The sequence below is a fragment of the Cibotium barometz genome, chromosome 58 (assembly GCF_041138505.1).
Source record: "Cibotium barometz isolate CiBa-2024 chromosome 58, ASM4113850v1, whole genome shotgun sequence".
In the NCBI taxonomy this organism is placed as follows: Eukaryota; Viridiplantae; Streptophyta; class Polypodiopsida; order Cyatheales; family Cibotiaceae; genus Cibotium; species Cibotium barometz.
In genome coordinates, this window is record NC_141103.1 from 17,475,244 (window position 1) to 17,494,500 (window position 19,257).

The window sequence follows — 19,257 nt, forward strand, 5'->3', positions numbered from 1 at the left end:
ACTTACCCAAAACATAGAAATTTAGAATGTTGAGCCTTGAAGGAGAGCTCAAGGGAGAGGATAGACTTGTGCAATGAGCATTTGTGAGGGGAGGGTTGAGCAATGAGCACTTATCAGAATCGGGTTGGGGGAGGGCATATTATCCAGATAATAAAATGAGGCTCAAGCAAAGGCAAGAAAAGGCTAAAGCCTAAAGCCTAAAACAGTCCCAAAAAAACGCCCAAGAAACGGCTCTCCAACGCCCAAAACGGTGAAAAAATGGTTAGAGAAAAAACGGGTTAAAAAACAGTCAAATCCCAGTTGACCATACCACCATCGTATGGAACCGTACCGTACGTATCGACCGTACCGAATCGAACCTCCTGGGCGGTGCGCGAACCGGGTGCCACTATGGGTTATGCTCATCGTGAGGACATTGACTATGAGGAGACTTTTTGTTACATGCACACCCAGTTGGTGTACAAGTGACATGGCATTCTTAGCATCCATAAGCATTAATCAGATAGCATTCATGAGCATCAAGTATTATCCAAGGCATTTACAGCACATATCACAGCATGTAACACCATATTAGTGAATTTGGGAATTTCCCAATTCCCATTTTTGAATACTTAAAAAAGGGGAACATGGATAACATGTTTGTAAGTTTCTCAAAACCCTATCATATGACCTATCCTTGGAAAGCGCTTGAAAAATGGAATCTAAAGAGCTATAAAGCGCTCATTTTGGATTAGTGGTGTTCAAGTTATGGTTAATCCAAACTTTTGACCACGTGTCCTAAACTTGTGGGAAATTCCCATATTCCCCAATATGGTGTTATGTGCAGCATGTGTATGGGACTGTTACAGCTCCAACAACAGCACTTAAGGCATCATAAGCATGTAGGGCATGTAGTATTTGCAGGTCGTGGCCGTGGAACCAGACGACAACATGTGAACCAGCCGACTAGGTATTATCACCAATCGTGGGAATTATCATGCAGCCAACAGCATTTTAAAGCATTTAATGAAGTCGTGGAGGTCCCAGATAACTGGCCAATAGCAGTAGGTACAACCGACCAGCAGCAACATATCATATATAGGCAAAAGCGCCTCATTCAGTTTAGGCATCTTCTCTTCTCAGCATTTCTGGCTTGAGGATCAAGGGCAACATTCGTAGGCAGTAATTCATTCATAGTCAGCAGCCCATAGAGGGAAGCCAGCATCTCAAGGGTGGACCTCAGCATTGGAGAAGGGAAACATTCAGTCGGCATCAACATTCAACATATCTCTCTTCCCGAGATAAATATTCACCCAAAGCTTTTCTCATTTTTCCCCATTTTTTCCATGTTTTCCCTATATTTTTTCTAGTCGTGGGGGTCTGTCTGTCCTAGCCGGCTCACACTGTGCTGGCCGACTAAGTTCTTGTGCTGCCCGACTATACATGTGCTGGCCGACTGGCTTTTACCCAATCATGGACATGTGGACAGCCTGTCGGCTGTATTTGGGCTGGCCGACTGGTACCATCCCACCTCCTCATTTGTATCAGATCTTCGTGTATATAGCAGAGTTTATACAGCTTCTCTCTCTCTACACTTCTGCGTTCTTTTTTCCATAGCACTTGTCTCATTTTCCGCTGTGCATTCCGACATGGTATCAGAGCCCCAGGTAGCTTGAAGCTTGGAGACAGTGGGAGCTTTAGGGTTTGCTGTTTTTTGGTGCTGATTGGAGATTTCATGGGCTTTTCGGGACTTGGAGATCACGTGGAAGGTGGCCATCACCCTTGGACAGCCACCTTGCATATTATTTGCACCCCCTTGTTCATTCTTTTTTCCCACCCACTCTCCCTTCACAAGAACTTGTGAACCCTTGAGATGGCAGATTTGCTTGAGACGGCTAACAAGCACGTGAAGATCTGGAAGGTAATGATGGAGTTGAACGGGACCAACTATAGCATCTGGAAGGTAATGATGGAGTCTGTCTTGGAGTCTTATGACTTGGCTGATTTCATTGTGATTGGTGTTCCATGGCCGGAGTTGGAGGATGGGGAGCTTTTACCCTCTACTTGGAAAGAACGGGAGGCTCAAGCCTGTTTAGTTGTTGGATCGTGTCAATGCCCGTGTGTGTTCTTTCATCTTCCTTAATTGCGGTGATTAATCATATCAAACATATGCCGCTGGCTAGAAGGATTTGGCAGCATTTGGCTTCTCTGTATAACCATGAAGCGGATTTCCTTGGAAGTGCAGATGCGGGTGATGAATCCTGCAAAGTCTTCGACAATGCTGGAGCACATCAACAAGTTGCAAGCTCTTCAGCAAGAGGTTCTTCAGGCTGGGAAGGAGATATCTTCATCTTCAGAGGACATGGCCATCGCCTTGCTGTCTCATCTAACCTCTCAGTATTCAGCTTTTTACTCCTCTTTGATCACCGGTGGGAGGCTCATCAGCACCATCACATGGGAGGAGCTTGTGCCTATGGTCTTGGACCAGGGAGTACATTTTACCAACCCTCCACAGGACGGAGGTTCTGAGGCCTTGACTGGCCAGCGGTTGAAAGGCCGTAACAACAACAACAACAATAAGGGCAAAGAGAAGTCTTCTGAGAAGAAGCCCGATTCAAAGCATGATGCTTTGAAGGCCGAGCAAACCTGTAACAATTGTGGCGAGAAAGGCCATTATTGAAGGAAATGTCCTAAGCAGAGTACCGAGAAGAGTGTTGTTTCTTCAACTGCAGCTGCCAAGACTCCAGCTTTTGTGCAGTTCGAGATTATGGATATACATGCTCCATCTTCTTCAAGTAGGGAGGCAGTTGGTTTCACCGCCAAGGATACTCGGGAGTGGATTCTCGATAGTGGTGCTTCCAGGCACATGACTCCTTCCCGAGAGTTATTACAGGATCGTAAATGGCAGTTAGGTCGCATTTTCATTGGCGACAATTCCACTATCCCAATTCACAGTGAGGGCAAGATGGAAATTATTCCTGATGGCAAAGGAGGGAAGCATTCCTCTCATGTTCTTTATGTCCCAACACTTGGTTTTCATCTTTTGTCAGTGCATGAGGTTTGCAAGACTGGCTTCCGGGTGGAGTTTGATGAGCATTTTGTTGCTCTACGGGACAAAGCAACAAGCCAGGTTATATGGGAAGGCCGAGTGGAGAATGGTATATACAAACTCTCAACACTCTCTTTGCTGACAGGCACTTAGATCGATGATTTGTGGAATTTCCATTTTGGCCACTTTGGATGCGCTGCAGCGGGCTTTCCGAGACCAAATGGTGGATGGCTTGCCAGATGTTGGCAGCAGGTAGGGATACTGTAGCGCTTGCATCCGTGGTAAGCAACACAGGAAATCTTTTTCGAAGCAGGCTACTACGCGGGCTTCGAAACCTTTGGATTTGGTACACACTGACTTGTGTGGACCTATGCAGACCCCCTCCTTGGGAGATTCTTTGTACTTTATGTTGCTTGTTGATGATTGTAGCAGATTTACATGGGTTTATTTCCTTTCCCAGAAGGACCAAGCCTTTGCTCAGTTCAAGGAGTGGCATGTTATGGTGGAGGAGTAGTCTGGATTGCAGGTAAAGACCCTTCGGGTTGACAAAGGAGGGGAGTTCTCTTCTAATGCTTTTCTGCGGTTTTGTGCGGAATATGGCATCAAGCGGGAGCTGGCCAATGCAGGTTCGCCTTTAGAGAATGGAGTAGTTGAGCGTAAGAACCGGACTGTGATGGAGATGGCGAGGACGATGCTAGAGCATTGTGATCTTCCTCGTCCACTTTGGAGAGAGGTTGTGGCTACGACTGTCCATATCCTCAACTGATCTCTGACAACTTCAGTACCAAAGATGACTCCGTATGAGGCTCATTTTGGCAGGAAACTATATGTCTCCCATTTCTGTGTTTGGGAGTGATGCCTATGTTCACATTCCAAAGAAGCAGAGGAGGAAGCTTGACTTGAAATCCCAGAAGCTTGTATTTGTGGGATATAACTCTCTTTCCAAAGGCTACAGGTTATATGACCCAGAGTGAAACGAGGTGGTTGTCGACAAAGACGTTGTCTTTGATGAGCATGTTCCAGCTTCCACTGTTGATGAGCTGCCACTTCTTGGAGAACCAGATGAGTCTGAGGATGATTCCCATTCTATTGTTCCAGCCTAGACAACCTCAGTCAGTTGTAGAGCTTGAGCCCGAGGCTAGAGATGAGCCCCAGCAGCAGCAGGAGGCTCCGCGTTCGGTTCGAGTACCAAAGTGGTTGTTAGACACCATTCGGGAGTCAGGTGTTACGGAGCTTCCCTCTGAGTGGACCACAGAGGATGGACCTCGAAGATCGCACGAAATTCGTGACAAAAGTTATTCAGAGGAGCTGTTACACGTGAACTATGCTTTGATGTCTCGTATCATTCGGGACAAAGAGCCCACTTCCATGAAGGAAGCTCTTTCTCAGGAGACTTGGAGGAAAGCCATGCAAGTGGACCTAGATGCCATAGAGAAGAATAAAACTTGGGAGTTGGCTCCGAGGCCATCAAAACGGTCAATCATTGGTATCAAGTGGGTCTATAAGACCAAGTATACGTCTGATGGGTCGGTGGACAAGCACAAGGCCAGACTTGTGGCTAAGGGCTATGCTCAGCGGCCTGGAATCAACTATGAGGATACCTTTGCACACCGACAGTGAGGATGACCACGATTCGGACAGTTCTTGCCCTTGCCTCTTCTCCGCGGTGGCCGGTGTATCAGATGGATGTAAAATTTGTGTTCCTTAATGGTGACTTGCAGGAGGAGGTGTATGTTCAGCAACCTCCAAGCTTTGAGGTTCCGGGATCAAAGGGGATGGTTTACAGGTTGCGGAAGGCCTTGTATGGTCTTTAGCAAGCTCCCAAGGCTTGGAATCAGAAGATTGATCCTTCTTTCTACAAATAGGTTTTCAGAGATCAGTTGCAGATCCTAACTTGTATCTCTTTCAGGAACGTGGTTTGGTCACGTTGATTATCCTTTATGTGGATGATCAAATTCTCATTGGCGGTCATGTGGAGCACATAGCAGTGACGAAGGCTGCCTTGTCAAAGGAGTTTGAGATGACCGACTTAGGCTGACTTCATTTCTTCTTGGGATTGTAGATTTGGTAGACCCAGAGGGGGTTCTTTGTTCCTCAACAGCGCTATGTTCATGAGTTGCTGGAGACCTTTGGGATGGAGAACTGCAAACCTATTACTTCACCGATGGACCCGAACACCAAACTTACAGTGAATGATCCTTGTGAGTAGGTCGATGCCTCTCTGTATCGGAAGCTTGTTGGTTCATTGATTTGGTTGGTGAACACCAGATTGGACTTGAGCTTTCCCGTGGGGCTGTTGAGCATTCATGCAGACGCCTTTGAAGACTCATTGGGACGCAAGATTGCGGATCTTGCAGTATCTCCAAGGTACGAAGGATCTTGGACTCTTCTATGACACTAGAGGGGGAACGACGGATGGAGTCAGACTCCAAGGTTGGAGTGACTCAGATTGGGGAGGAGATCCAGACATGAGGAGATCTACATCAGGCTACGGATTTACCCTTGGCTCAGGAGCTATTTCATGGAGTAGCAAAGAGGCAGCCAACTATTGCCTTGTCGTCTACAGAGGCAAAGTACCGGGCTGCTTGTGGTGCTCCTTGTGGTGCTGCTTCGAGGTTGTGTGGTTGCGGAGGTTGCTTGGCGAGATTGGGTTTCCACAGAAGGAACCCACGATATAGCTATTGCTCGGAACCCGGTCTTCCAGGCCCGGACCAAGCACATTGAGATACAATATCACTTTGTTCGTGAGAAGATTTTGGCTAGTGACATCTTGCTTGTTTATTGTTCGACGGAGGACAATGAAGCGGACCTCTTCGCAAAATCTCTACCTCCGGCTATGCTCCAACAGCACTCCAGCTCACTGGGGTTGGTTCCACATCCAGGAGCTAAGAGGGGGTGTTAGCAATTATCTCCTATCTGTACGGTGAGGGCCTTTGTTGTGGGTGTGCCTGCCTAGAGCTTTTCTCATTTTTCCCCATTTTTTCCATGTGTGGGGGGCTGTCTGTCCTGGCCGACTGACTTCTTGTGTTGCCCGACTATACATGTGCTGGCCGACTAGCTTTTACCCAGTCATGGACAGGTGGGCAGCCTGTCGGCTGTATTTGGGCTGGCCGACTAGTACCATAGGGTGGTATAAATACCACCTACCACCCTTGCCTCCACCTCCTCATTTGTATCGGATCTTCGTGTATATAGTAGAGTTTATACAGCTTCTCTCTGGGAGTCTTTCGATGTAACCTTTTGGTGCCTATATAAAGACGAGTTTTCTAATGGACAAGAAACTAAGTCTTTTGGTCATTTGCATATACTCACTTGTGTGCAACTCTCCTTTATATACAGGATGAGGGAGATGCCCACGGAGAGATTATCCCGCCGAGCTTTTGAGGCATCCAGACAGCTGGCCAAGGCTGGACACACTGGATCTTGGTATGCACAGATGCTACAATGGTTCTCACATCATGGGATAGACATTGAGCGGTTGCCACCTTTTCAGTATGATCAATCTGCTCCACGGGGTTACCTCTCTCTCAATGAGAGGAACAGAGTGATGAGACAGGACATATGGCAGCGCTACATGCAGGAGACATGGATAGCACCAGAGAGCCCACTACCACCGAAGATACTGTATTACAGAGACCACTTTATGAGCATCTCAAGGGATGAGTTTATACAGTGACCACGGTATATGGATGTATACATGCCAACAGCTCTCGTGTTGCTCTTGGACAGCTACGAGTCTCATCACATCAACTAGAGATAGAGGCTAGAAGAGCAGCACGGGTTCCCAGAGCCAAGCGGATATGCAGATTGTGCCGCGAGGAGGTGGAGACTGAGGATCACTAGATGTAGAGCCCACCAGGGGGTCAGAGATAGTTATGCAGGATTGTTTGAGGAGCACTCTTCACTACATCAGTTGATGGAGGCCTCGGACCACCGACAACTTGGCAGACTACTACTAGAGCTTCATAGTTCTCGAGAGAGACTCCTCCCGACACCCGCTCCCACTAGGGGTGGGAGACAGTCCCAGCTCACAGATTTCTTCCAGAGAGCTATGCCAGTGCCAGCTGATGTACCACGTGGGGTGACCACACAGAGAGCAGAGGAATTGAGAGCCAGGAGGAGACCTAGACAGACTGGACACAGAGCACCCCGACTCCGTCACCGAGAGAGAGCAGCTATCCGGATGAGACACCAGATGGAGACACAGGAGATGGTGGTCTTCCACCCGCCATAGCCTAGCCCCACAGCTTCAATTGGTATCAGAGCCATTGTCTTCCTCGCACAACGTCCACCCACGATCTGCCTTTGCATTGCCGTCTTGGCCGGTTTTGCCGCTTCCTCCACCTTCGGGCTACTGACTTGGGTGGCTTCAGTCCATTTTCACTACCAGTGCAACGGAGCCCATGACAAGGTGCCAGTAGCGCTGCCCAACACCACCAACTCTGCCAGCTGGGCAGACCGGGGGGGCAAGAAGCTCGGCTAAGCTGCCCACCCTCTAGGCAACAAACCTAGCCCCACGCAAGCCCCTGTAAGGCCAACCTTCTTTTCGCCTTCCAGCCTCGTGTTTGTTGTTCACTCGCCATCTTGCCAAAAAAAAATTCATGTTCACGCCTCTCCTCTGCGTCATCTGTTTTTCCAGTCTGCTCAACTAGTATTGCACCCCTGCGCCCTACTCGAAGCCTTCCGCCTCTCCTTCCATCTACTCGGCCAGTATCGCACCCCCGACTTCATCATTGATACGGACCACCAGCCGTTGTACCTGTTGCGAAGCTACTGTCTCATCATCAATTCGCTAGTAAGTTATGGGGCTTTTCTGAACCTTTCATCTATATCAACACTAATGGGAGCAGCAAAGCAAAAGAAAAAGTAGGGTTTTTCTGAAACTAAGAGAACTTGGCTCAATCCTGCAACAACATAAATTTGGGGATCTTACTTCTACATCATGGCCCTATCAGTACCAGCAATAGACAAGTTCTCTAACACTGGGTCCCTACCTGGAAGACCAAAATACAGCTTTTACTGATGCGTGAGGGAGTCTGGGAGTTAGTCTTGGGCAACAAAGAAGATTCAGGCGACATTGTGCCAAAAAAGCACAAGATATGGCAACAACGCAATGAGCGAGCCATCGCCTTGATTGACGTAAGCCATTCAAATTCTTTGGTACACCATATTGACTTCAAATCAACAGCACAGGAAATATGAGAAAAGTTGGAAAGCATCTTTGGTAAGAAAATCACTAACTCAAAAGTTTATTTAAAGATCAAATTTTATGATCTAAAAATGCATGAAAGTGAGGAGTTAAGTAATCATTTGGCCAAATTTGGATCAATAGTCTAGCAATTAGTCAGCCTTAAATGTGCGCCAGAAGATGAAGTCAAAGTGGCTGTGCTCATACAAGAGCATGAGAGGGATAACATGGTTTGAACAAACCTTGAACATCCTCCGTGTAGCAACACCAAAGTTTGAAGATCTAGTTGCCTTGCTTCTCAAAGAGGATAGAAGAATCAAAGAAGACCAACAAACCAGCAGCAGTACTGACTATGACAAAGCCTTTGTGGGAGCATAGAATAGGAAGTATAACAAGAAGATACAGTGCAGGTACTACAGGAGGATGGGGCACAAGGAGTCCAACTCCTTCAAGAAGATGGAGAAAGAGCAAGCCAAGCACCATGCTAACTTTGTTGCACAAGACTACGAGGAACCAGCTGAAGAGGAGAAAGTAGAAGAAATCTATGCAGCAACGGGCCAGGTCTCCCTTGATGAGGTAGACCAAGAGTGGGCATTTTAGTCCTTTAATCTATGTGATTGAGTCAATAAGGGTTCTCTGCCCCAGGCAGACCCTCGAAAACTTGATTGTATCTATGTTCTTTTGTGTGCCTTGATTTATAAAAGGCTTCATGTTTCTCTTATCCTAGTTAGGAGCCAGGGGGTGACTAAGTGCTCTTAGGCAAGGTGGATGCAATAGGTGGTAGCAGCTTCTTTGCGTTGGGGTCTCACCACCTTCGCTCTGAAGGGGGGATTGTCGGGATAAATCGGAGCTTCTATGTGTGTACAGTGAGTAAACAGCCCTTAAAAAGCTAGTAGTGTGTATGTGAGTCTGCATGTGAACCAGCTCTTAGGAGGGTAGATAAGCATGCATTAAATAAGGGTCAAATGGTTCAGTGTGAGAAAGGCCCATATAACAAGGGATTGTACTTCATTTTATCAATCAATCCAATCACCATATTGAGTTGTGCAATTTCTCTTTTTTATAAATCAACTTGTCTCACTTTCTCTCTATCTACCTATCATCTCCACCATGGTGGTCTTCCACCCGCCATAGCCTAACTCCACAACTTCACGGAAGGTCAAACACGAGAAACGGTTTTGACCACTACAAGTAAGCCCCCTTCTAGGGGAAGAGTGACATTGACCTTGTCATTTGCTGAGAAGTGGGCAGCCAAAGCCCAGAAGTACAAGCAAGAGTATGAAGATTGATCCAAGGAGTTCAAGGCTCTATTGTAGGTAGTGGGGCTAAGAAGCAAGCGCCCGAAAAGGATTCTTCACAGTCATCAAAAGAGTTGGCCATAGCAATGGAGGTGATTTCAGCACAGATGGCACCACAAGAGGACATGTCAGTGGATGTGTCTTCACCACTAGAGGTCATGCCCAAAAGATGAAGTTTCATCAGAGACAGCTTTGTCAATGGATGTGTCTTCACCACTAGAGGTCATGCCAAAAGATGAAGTTTCATCAGAGACAGCTTTGAAGGACAAAGTGTACTGGCAGTTACAGTGTTGATGGGAAAGCTGTGGATTTCCATTTGATTCCTTCATTGAAAGGCATATGTGGGGCTTTTGGAAGCCAAGGATGGTAGTCCTGATGCAAAGTTTCACAGGTGGATGGAGCTTAGATCGGCGGGAGTGTTCTCTACAAGAGGAAGTTTCGCCAGATTTTGGACAGGACATCCTAAAATTTTTTTACGTGCACACCGGACAGACAAACCACGCCTCGAGACGAGACTACGCATGTGATCTTTTTTGAATGGTAATCTATAGCTGGAGAAGCAATCTGAAAAGGCTACTTCAAAACCAGAGAGTGAGGAAGAAGGAGATGCCTCGGTGCACGTCTTAGCTTTTTTCATTTCTCGGGTTGAGCACACACCAGGGGTGCTTCATCGCATCAAGCCATTGCAGAGTTTATCACTGTTTGATGTCCTGGAGGCACCATAGGCAGACATATCACCATATTTGATTTTGCCTTGGGAGGATACGCCAATGGGTGTCTTCACAGTGGAGAGATTTCTTGGAGACTCTTTTGACAACAACCATATTTGATTTTGCCTTAGGAGGATACGCCAATGGGTGTCTTCACAGTGGAGAGATTTCTTGGAGACTCTTTTGACAACAACCAGGGTTTTTGCTTCAGTGTATCAAGAGATGTGTAATGTGGAGTATGCTCCACGGAATGGTTGTCTAGACATACAAGTGCTGAGCATTTCTAATGGATACAAATTTGGTGCAGCATTTCTAGGGAGTATTGTTCGTGGTTCTTCTTTCTCCCTTCACAATGCATTGTAGTTGGTGCAAGCACTTCTTATCATCCATCTCAGCCGATGCATTAGTGGTTGGAGTGTGGATACTGGAGTTTTGCCAGGCCATTCTCTGAAGTGTTCTTCCCATGGGCTACCAGAGAATACACAGCAACCTGCAGTGTTTCTTCATGGACCATTGAACAAACAGAAATGCTGGATCCATCCGCAGGTTCCTTTGGAGGTCTTCGTGCTGATGCAATGAGGATGGAATGTGACCCTTCACACAGGATGCAAAGTTTAGAAACCTTGGATGAGCTTTGCTTGGATCTTTTCCTTTTATATGAAAGGGCACTTTATATGGACATCATGCAGCTGAGGACAGCTGTAATGCAAGTGAGGGAGAATGTGACACACCTCACACATGGCCAGGCATGGATGCAGTCAGCACCAGAGCATCAGGTGTTAGGTAGGCAATAGTGTGCATAGCCAAGGCACAGAAGTCGCGAAGCAAAGAGTGCAACTTGACAGGCAGGTTGGCAGGTGCACATCTGGCTGGGCAGCTCATGGGCACCCCACATGTGTAAACACGTAGTTCTAATTATTGGTCATGGGCAATTATAAACAGTCCGACATGATTTAAATTGGCCCACCAGCAACATTGGTGCATATATATGCATGCATAGCAACATTGTCATAATCACCTACTTCTCCTCAGTGAGAGCCTTCTACAAAGTGTTTCCCCACATGTGGGTTAGTCAAGGAGTTCTTCTACAAGCAGCCGTTTGCATTCTCAGCCACCCTTTATTCAATTGTAACACTTTCTTCTTGTACACAATACAAATAGTTTAGAACTCATGTGTGTTGTATGTGTTTAATTCCAATGCCCTTCTTTCTATCTTTGACAACCCTAGCAGATAGGCACAAGTGTTCTACACACCACCTACTTTACCTTGTCAGAAAACACAGCAAATGCAGACCCTGTCGACAGAACTCGACAAAACACTTTAGGGAAAAGCAATAAGCATTTTTTTTTTAGATGCAGGTTTAATTGAGACAGATACCGTTGGGGCTGCCTTGTGTCGATGTTGAGCCTCCTCAACAAGATGGGTTGCAGAAATGCTGAAAACCGAAACCTGCAGCCAGTTTGGCAAACTCATCACTTTGATACCAACTGTTGTCCCTGATGAAAAAAATGAATGAATGAACAAATCAAAGAAGGTATGCATGTTGTACACCTTGTTTCAATCAAGGAATTCAACCCTTCTATCAATACCTAATAGTTATGTTATCCATACCTAATAGTTATGTTTTCTATGAAGCAACCTTCTCTGAAACAAATTTTGCCTAGAAAAATAGTAGAGCTTACACATAAGCTTCAAGAGATACAGAACTAACACAAAGGCAATGTTTTAACAAGCTCATTTTGTTCTTTGATTCCTCCATATTTTTAAACGCCTTGGACATGGTGGACCTTTGCGTGAAGAGCCTAGAGTGTGCACGAGTCAGGGGTGCCTCCATGTATCTTCTCATCATTACCCTGCTGCCTAAGTAATAAGTACCTCCAGATCAAGGTTCCCGACAGTAGCATCTCCTAGATATAACCATCTATCCTCTGGTCATGACCCTCAGCAAGAAGTTCTTCCAGATCCACGATGGACCATGAAACAGTAGCATGTCTGGGCTGCCTCTCTTTGTTTGCTAATGAGGGCACGTCTGGTTTTGAACTGTGGCTGCTCAAGGAGGGAGGCTAGGAGCTATATAGCCAAACAAGTCCGGAGCCCCCTGGAATCAGAAGGGGACCCGGGCTCCATGTGTGCAAGAAGGTGGCTAGGCGCTGCTGCATCCAGTCCAAATCGCCGACTAGATGCTCCAAACATTCCCACATGGTGTGAATGAGCTCCAGCCAATGGAGCGGATGGTCTTTTCAGGCAGGGTTATGTAACCATCAATAGTCTCACTGCATTGGCTTGCCAAATTTTCCAAGTCGCAATGCTTCTAATGAGCTTCCTGTTAGCATATATCATCTCATGTTGGTGGCTTTTCTGGTGTTTACGGGGGCCATTTCTATGCTCAGGCATTCCCCATATTTTCCCCCATTTCTCCCCTATTTTATGGGCCTTCGATGTGGATTGCCCACCCTTTATGGAGTTTTTCACCTATTTTCAGGTCGTGTGAGGGACTAGGATGCAGTCGGCCAGCTCATATAGAACTATATATATGTGCTGCCCCCTTCCTCACATTCTATCATTCCTTGATCATTCTTGATCACTTTAGTGAGCACCTTCAGCCCTCTGCCCTACGGAATCCACTCGAAGCAGAGATGGCCTCTATTGAGAGGAGTAACACTCGGTCTTTGGTGCCACGGCCTTTACATCGTCGTATTATTGGTGTGAAATGGATTTTCAAAGTCAAGTTTCATGCAGATGGTACTTTGGACAAGTACAAAGCCTGCCTTGCTACGCGAGGATATGCTCAGAAGGCAAGTGAAGACTTTGATGAGACAGTTTCTCCTACAGCCAAGTATACCACCATCAAGATTGTTTTGGCTCTGGCTGAACACTTCAAATGGCTCATGTTCCAAATGGATGTCAAATCTGCTTTTCTAAATGGAGATTTAGAGGAGGAAGTTCATGTTGAGCAGCTTGCTCGTTTTGTCATTCACGGACAAGACACCCATGTGTATCTTCTGCAAAAGGCTCTTTATGGTCTCAAACAAGCACCCCACCCCGTGCCTAGTATCAGAAGATTGATGCCTTCTTGTTATCTCTTGGCTTTGAGAGGGCATATGCTTACAGCAATCTCTATGTGCTTCTTTCTGATGGAGATATTTGTGTTGTTGTTTTGTATGTTGATAACCTCATTCTTTCTGGCTCAGATACTGGGTTGGTCACACAGGTTCAATCCAAGCTTTTAGAGACATTTGAAATGATTGATCTTGGCCTTCTACATTATTTTCTTGGGCTGGAGGTTTGGCAGAAAGATGACTGTATCTTCATTTCTCAGCAAAAGTATGTGAAGAAGCTGCTCTCACTTTATGGGTTGTCAGATTGTACACCTCTCTCTTGTCCCATGGATCCCAATGCCAAGTTATCCAAGGAGGATGATACACCCTTGGTGGATTCCACAGAGTACCGGCAGATTGTTGACTCATTGCTTTACCTTGCCAACACCCGTCCACACATCTCCTATGCTATGAGTGTCCTCAGCCAGTTCTCATCAGCAGCTTGAAGGTCTCATTGGCAGGCAGCTTTGAGAGTTCTTCGTTATCTTTGAGGTACTTCAGATTATGGCATCACCTTGGGAAGGCTGCATTGATACTCGGAGGTCTACATCTGGATATTGCTTCATGCTTGGTTCTGGATTGGTTTCTTGGAAGTCTCAAAAGCAGAGGACTCTTTCTGCTTCTTCCACCGAGGCTGAGTATAAATCCTACCTTCTCTCCTCCACTGAGGCACTTTGGATTCGTCACATTCTGGAGCATTTGTGCTGTGCCAACACTTCCCCGGTTACTATCTTCTCAGATTCTCAGAGTGCTATTGCTCTAGCTCAGAATCCTGTGATACGGGGATGATCCAAGCATATTGAAGTGCATTGTCATTTTGTACGCAACTGGATCGAGTTGGGACTTCTTCAGCTGGCCTACTGTTCTACCAAGGACAGTGTGGCTGATCTCTTCACCAAACCACTTCCGAGAGCTACTATGAAGGTGTTACTTCAGAGTGCTGGTATTGGACCGCCCCTTTGGCGCTGAAGAGGAGGTGTTGGATTATATGATAATCTCTAAAGGATCTACCGCATCATTTTCATGCTTGTACTGGCCATTTATGAGGCCCTGCATGTGCATATTTATTTAGGTATTTTTGCCTATTTTTTAATGCTTTTATAGCATTTTTATGCTATTGTGGAGTTGTCGGCCTCCTACAGCTGGCCGACCAGCTCTCCTGGGAAGTATATAAGGGTTGTCCCTCTTTCCCCCATTTCATCTCATTTTTCAGCATTCTCTTGAGGTCATTAGTAGTTGCTTCTGCTTCTTATCATCGTACAGCACCTACGGGCTTCCCTCGTGCTCAGTTTTCAGCAATAAACATCAGTTTCCAGCATTTACAGGTCTTGTACCTAGGCCTACATCTGTGTTTTCTATTTGGTTCACTTTCTTTCATACCTGTTACTCAGAATGTGTTCCCTTTTTTTTTTAAGGACCATTTCTATCACTTCTCCGAATGTAAAGGGCTGACTCGGCCATGATAAAGTCTAACATAAATAGAAAAACCAATCAAATGTAACCATTTTTTCATTCAGCTTAATGCCAACAAAAGTTCCCTTTTTTTTTAAGGACCATTTCTATCACTTCTCCGAATGTAAAGGGCTGACTCGGCCATGATAAAGTCTAACATAAAGAGAAAAACCAATCAAATGTAACCATTTTTTCATTCAGCTTAATGCCAACAAAAGTTCTTGAAGCCATTTCAGCTTGCTCAACCCACCCACCCACACACACAAAAGAAAGAAAATCTTGTCAAACACAGCTCTGAAAAGAAAGAATTTGCTTAAACCATCTGGCTATGACTTGGATGAAGCAGCAAACAACTTTTAGGCAAAGACTCCACCTAGTGAGTCGAACCTTTTGTGAAATATAGAAATAAAGGAATACCTCTGCAGTTCTTGAAACACATTTCAAGATGACATCTTTGCCTTTATCAAAGTTCTCACTTGAAGCTTTCACAGACCCAGTGGTCAACCTGGCAACTCTGCAGTTCAATTTTTTTGAAAAGGCCAACTCAACTGATTGTTGTTTCCATAGAATGGACTGCCTTCCTATATTACAAATGCAAACAATTTTTGTCAACAAAATGTGAGTAGATTCAAGGCCAGACCTTTAATTTCCCTTATTGTCAAAAACTTCTCTCAACTTTTTAGTTTATTATGGAATCTTCATGAGAGTACCCTATTAAGCAACCCTGACCAAATCCTACAAACCAATAATCTCCGAAACCACAGCCACTTAAAGGAGATCACAAGGTACCCAAAGAGAAATCAGAGACATGTTCCATACTAAGGGATCAGGACACAGCCCCTCGAAAAATGAGATTCTCGTGCACCTTTGTCACTCCATGGCCTTAAAAAAGTACAAACTCACGTTACTCCAAGAGCAGCAGCACATGCAGAAAAATCAGCTAGGTAAGGCATCACAACAAGATTGTTCGCCTCACCTCACATTCCCAAATCATTTTATCTTTGTCATGATAGCTCTAGGGGAAGCTATTGGCACCTTCCATTTTTTAGAGTTTGTCTCATAGGCCATTCTGGCCTTCCCAGATGTCTAATAAATGCGAAGAAAGCAAGAGCACTCTGTGAAAGCCTTGGGTACTTTGTAAATGTCATGCTTCCTCGGCGCCATCGCCTAGGACCTGGGACCAAAAAACTCCTTAGTGAAGGTGTTTGCCTAGGACCAAGAGGTCCTGGGTTCAAAAACCCCCTTAGTGCTTCCTCGGCGGCATCACCTACGGGCGGATAATTAAGCGCCTATAGGCAGTGGAAAATCAGTAACTACAGGAGGATCTTGGGCCTAAGGCCAGTTGGGAAAAAAAAAAGTGACAGCACAATAAGAGAACAAGAGGTTAAAGGTTGAACCATGGGGATTGCTAGAGTGTAAAGGAGGTGCTAGTTTATCCCACATGGTGAAAATGTGAAAGATGAAAGGGCATAAATAGCCTAGAGGTGCCCCACACCTTAAAGGTAGGGAGGACTAGCTAGGTAGAGTGGAGCACTCCTTATTCATGCCAACCCCCCTTGTGGCTGACGCAAGTGAGTGCACTTCCTGGTGGGCTGGCCGGCAAAGACATGCCGGTATGGTTGTTGAGGTGCCACTTGCAACATGGTATCAGAGCTCAGTCTGGCTGATCCCAACTCACTCCTCTCCACAGTAGAGTGGAGGGGGATGTTGGAAGGTGCAAATCTCGTAGTAGCTTCAGGATAGGTAATCAAAAAGGCTCCATCACCCTCCCCAATCATCCGAGTGGAGGGGGATGTTGGAAGGTGCAAATCTCGTAGTAGCTTCAGGATAGGTAATCAAAAAGGTTCCATCACCCTCCCCAATCATCCACGAGTGTACCCTCAAAGTCATATCAGGAGAATGTGTCCAAAAACCATTCACCAGCAATCCTCTGAGAAGGAGTTGTCAAATCGTGTACCCTCAAAGTCATATGAGGAGAATGTGTCCAAAAACCTTTCACCAGCAATCCTCTGAGAAGGAGTTGTCAAATCCCTTCTTCAACCTCTGGTATTTGCCATCTCGGAGGTCAAAAAAGGTTCTCGACCTTGGCAGATTCCACTAAAAATGGATCCGACAGCAGGTTTCCTACCTCCAGTTTCTTCTTGCCATGTCTCTTCCACAACAAGCTCTCACAGACGCCTCAGAATCTGTTGGCCGCTCCAAGAAGAATGGAATCTCTAGCCAGGTTCTCTGCCTTCAACCTCTCCTTGCCATGTCTCCTCCACAACATGCCCACCTGCCTTCCAATGGCACCTGATATAACATGTTAGTTTTGCTCATCGGAGGAACTGGCTCCCTGGCTTTATTGCATGTGCTTTGGACATTTCATCCCTGTTTGTCCAACATCATAAGAAGCTTAAGACTTCACAAGGTACCCAAAGCACACGGCATTCTTCTGTTCGAGTTTTTCTTATCATGGCAAAGACTGTCACTGCATAAACAATGTAAAGCCTTTTCTCAGAGAGTTAGGGTTAGCTAGCCAAGTCACTCACTGGAACGAAAGGTGGGCGAGCACAATCGCCAGCTAACTGTGGCCATGGCCCCTCGACGACAATTAGTCGATTGGGTGGCTGCGAGAGGCCATGTTAATAGGTTAACTCTACCATTAACATTAACTAGAATGCTCAAATATACAACATTAAGGAGATACAAACATTTGGTTTGAGAAATTGAGAGTTCTCTAACTTGTTTTTGATGAGCCACAACTTGTCAAGGAAATATTATAAGAATTTGGAGTTAATCACATCACTTTTCAGCATCATTAATCAATCTATACTCACACAACAAAACGAGATCAACGATTCATTCTCAATGTTACTACAAAGAAACGCAACGATTCATTCTCAATGTTGCTACAAAGAAACGTAGATGACTTGATAGAACAATACAATACTACAACAATGCATTCTCAATGTTGCTATAAACAATCGTAGATGACTTGATAGTACGATACAATACTACCCAAAAAAAAAACGAATTTACGTGCTCATCAATAAGATGACATGGATGCTATTAGAAGTACACCTGTTAGAGTTTTGAAAAGATTTGTTGGGAACAGGAAAAATGCTCGCACAACATGATGTTCACCAACATCAGTTAGTGATGAAGTTAATCATTTGAGTGGTGAAAAGAAAATTAACATGCAAGAAAGAGATTAGGGTAAGGAAAGCAGGTGCACTCAAGTGGAGTACCACACATATGCACTCAATGGGAGTACCACCATAGCCATGAGCTTGGGCTCAAGATTTGTATTAGGTTTGTAAAAGAGTAAATGTCCATCTCCCCTAATTCAATTATAGGGGCCCATGGTGTGTTCACATGGCCTTATTATCCATTATTTATTTACATGTCTGGGCGCCCATGGTTAATTGCCCCTGTATTACAAACCATCCCCACCCGAATGGTTTCATCCTAAAAACCCTTGATTAGAATCACATAATCATAAGAGTTGGGTGCAACATTGTGGAGACAACATCTCCTCAATTCCAAGTGTGAATGTAGAAAGTATAGGTCTTCCAAAAGAGTATGCAAACTCTTGCATTGCTATAAATTTGCATAAGACATCCCCAAATCAGCTCCTTGTCCTTGCTCCATGAAGGTACATGCCTCTCCCAAAGCTCAGTCCACCAACCATTGAGCTTACCACATAGACATATGGGCTAAAAATAGTGAATTTTCAGGAATTTCTAACAAGCTTATTCACTATTATACCTCCACATTTACTTCATCAAAATCATCCACCAACAATCCTTGTCAATGCTCCATCATAAAAGCGGGTTGCCATGAAGCCTCTTCTTTGGGAAATCCTTTCCATTTGACTATTCCATAAGAGTTTGCCCAATACCTTCTTTGGTAGGTATTCAACCAATCCTTCTTCATGTAATGGAGGTAATTCCTCATGAACAACTACTAGCTTTCAAGTGTGATACATGGAAGACGTCATGAATCCTTGTTGACGAAGGTAGCAACAATTGATAGCTACTTCACCAACTTTCCTCAATACTTTGTAGGGTCCAAATATACCTATCAGCCAATTTGGCATTAGTAGTGATCCATATCTTGATTTTGGCAATCTCAAAAGCACATAGTCACCCTCCTTGAACTCCAAGTGCCTTCTATGCTTATCCACATAATACTTCATACTCTCTTGGACTTGCTTCATGTGTATCTTGCATTGTTGAAGCAAAGCTTGCATTTTCTTACCTCTTCTTTCGCATTTTGATTCACCACATCTTGCTTAATGACCATCATTGGCACATTCACTTTGTACCCATATAATGCTTCAAAAGGACACATGCCAGTGCTCTCATGATGGGTGCTATTTTCAGCAAGAGACAACCACTTGTGGCTCATAGCAAAAATGCCTCAAATAGGTCTCCACCCACTTATTCACCCTTTCCATTCGACCATCTAGTCTCAGGATGGTAAAGCAGTACAAGAAGG

At 45.2% G+C, this 19,257-nt stretch overlaps 1 protein-coding gene across 2 annotated transcripts in view; it reads right to left on the bottom strand.

Moving 5' to 3' along the window:
* Positions 1-17,435, bottom strand: part of LOC147605977 (uncharacterized) — a 53,936-nt gene extending 36,501 nt beyond the window's left edge. Inside the window, exons 1-3 of one of the 2 annotated variants that reach the window (XM_086792471.1) lie at positions 17,307-17,435; positions 15,193-15,356; positions 11,603-11,674 (exon numbers count right to left, since the gene is read on the bottom strand). In XM_086792471.1, coding sequence (XP_086648597.1) covers positions 11,603-11,674; positions 15,193-15,356; positions 17,307-17,352 — 282 coding nt within the window. In that variant the 5' untranslated portion in view covers positions 17,353-17,435. Of the gene's footprint in view, positions 1-11,602; positions 11,722-15,192; positions 15,357-17,306 lie in introns of those variants that run through there. The other variant, XM_086792472.1, reaches the window with a different exon arrangement.
* Positions 17,436-19,257: the final 1,822 nt, after the last annotated feature.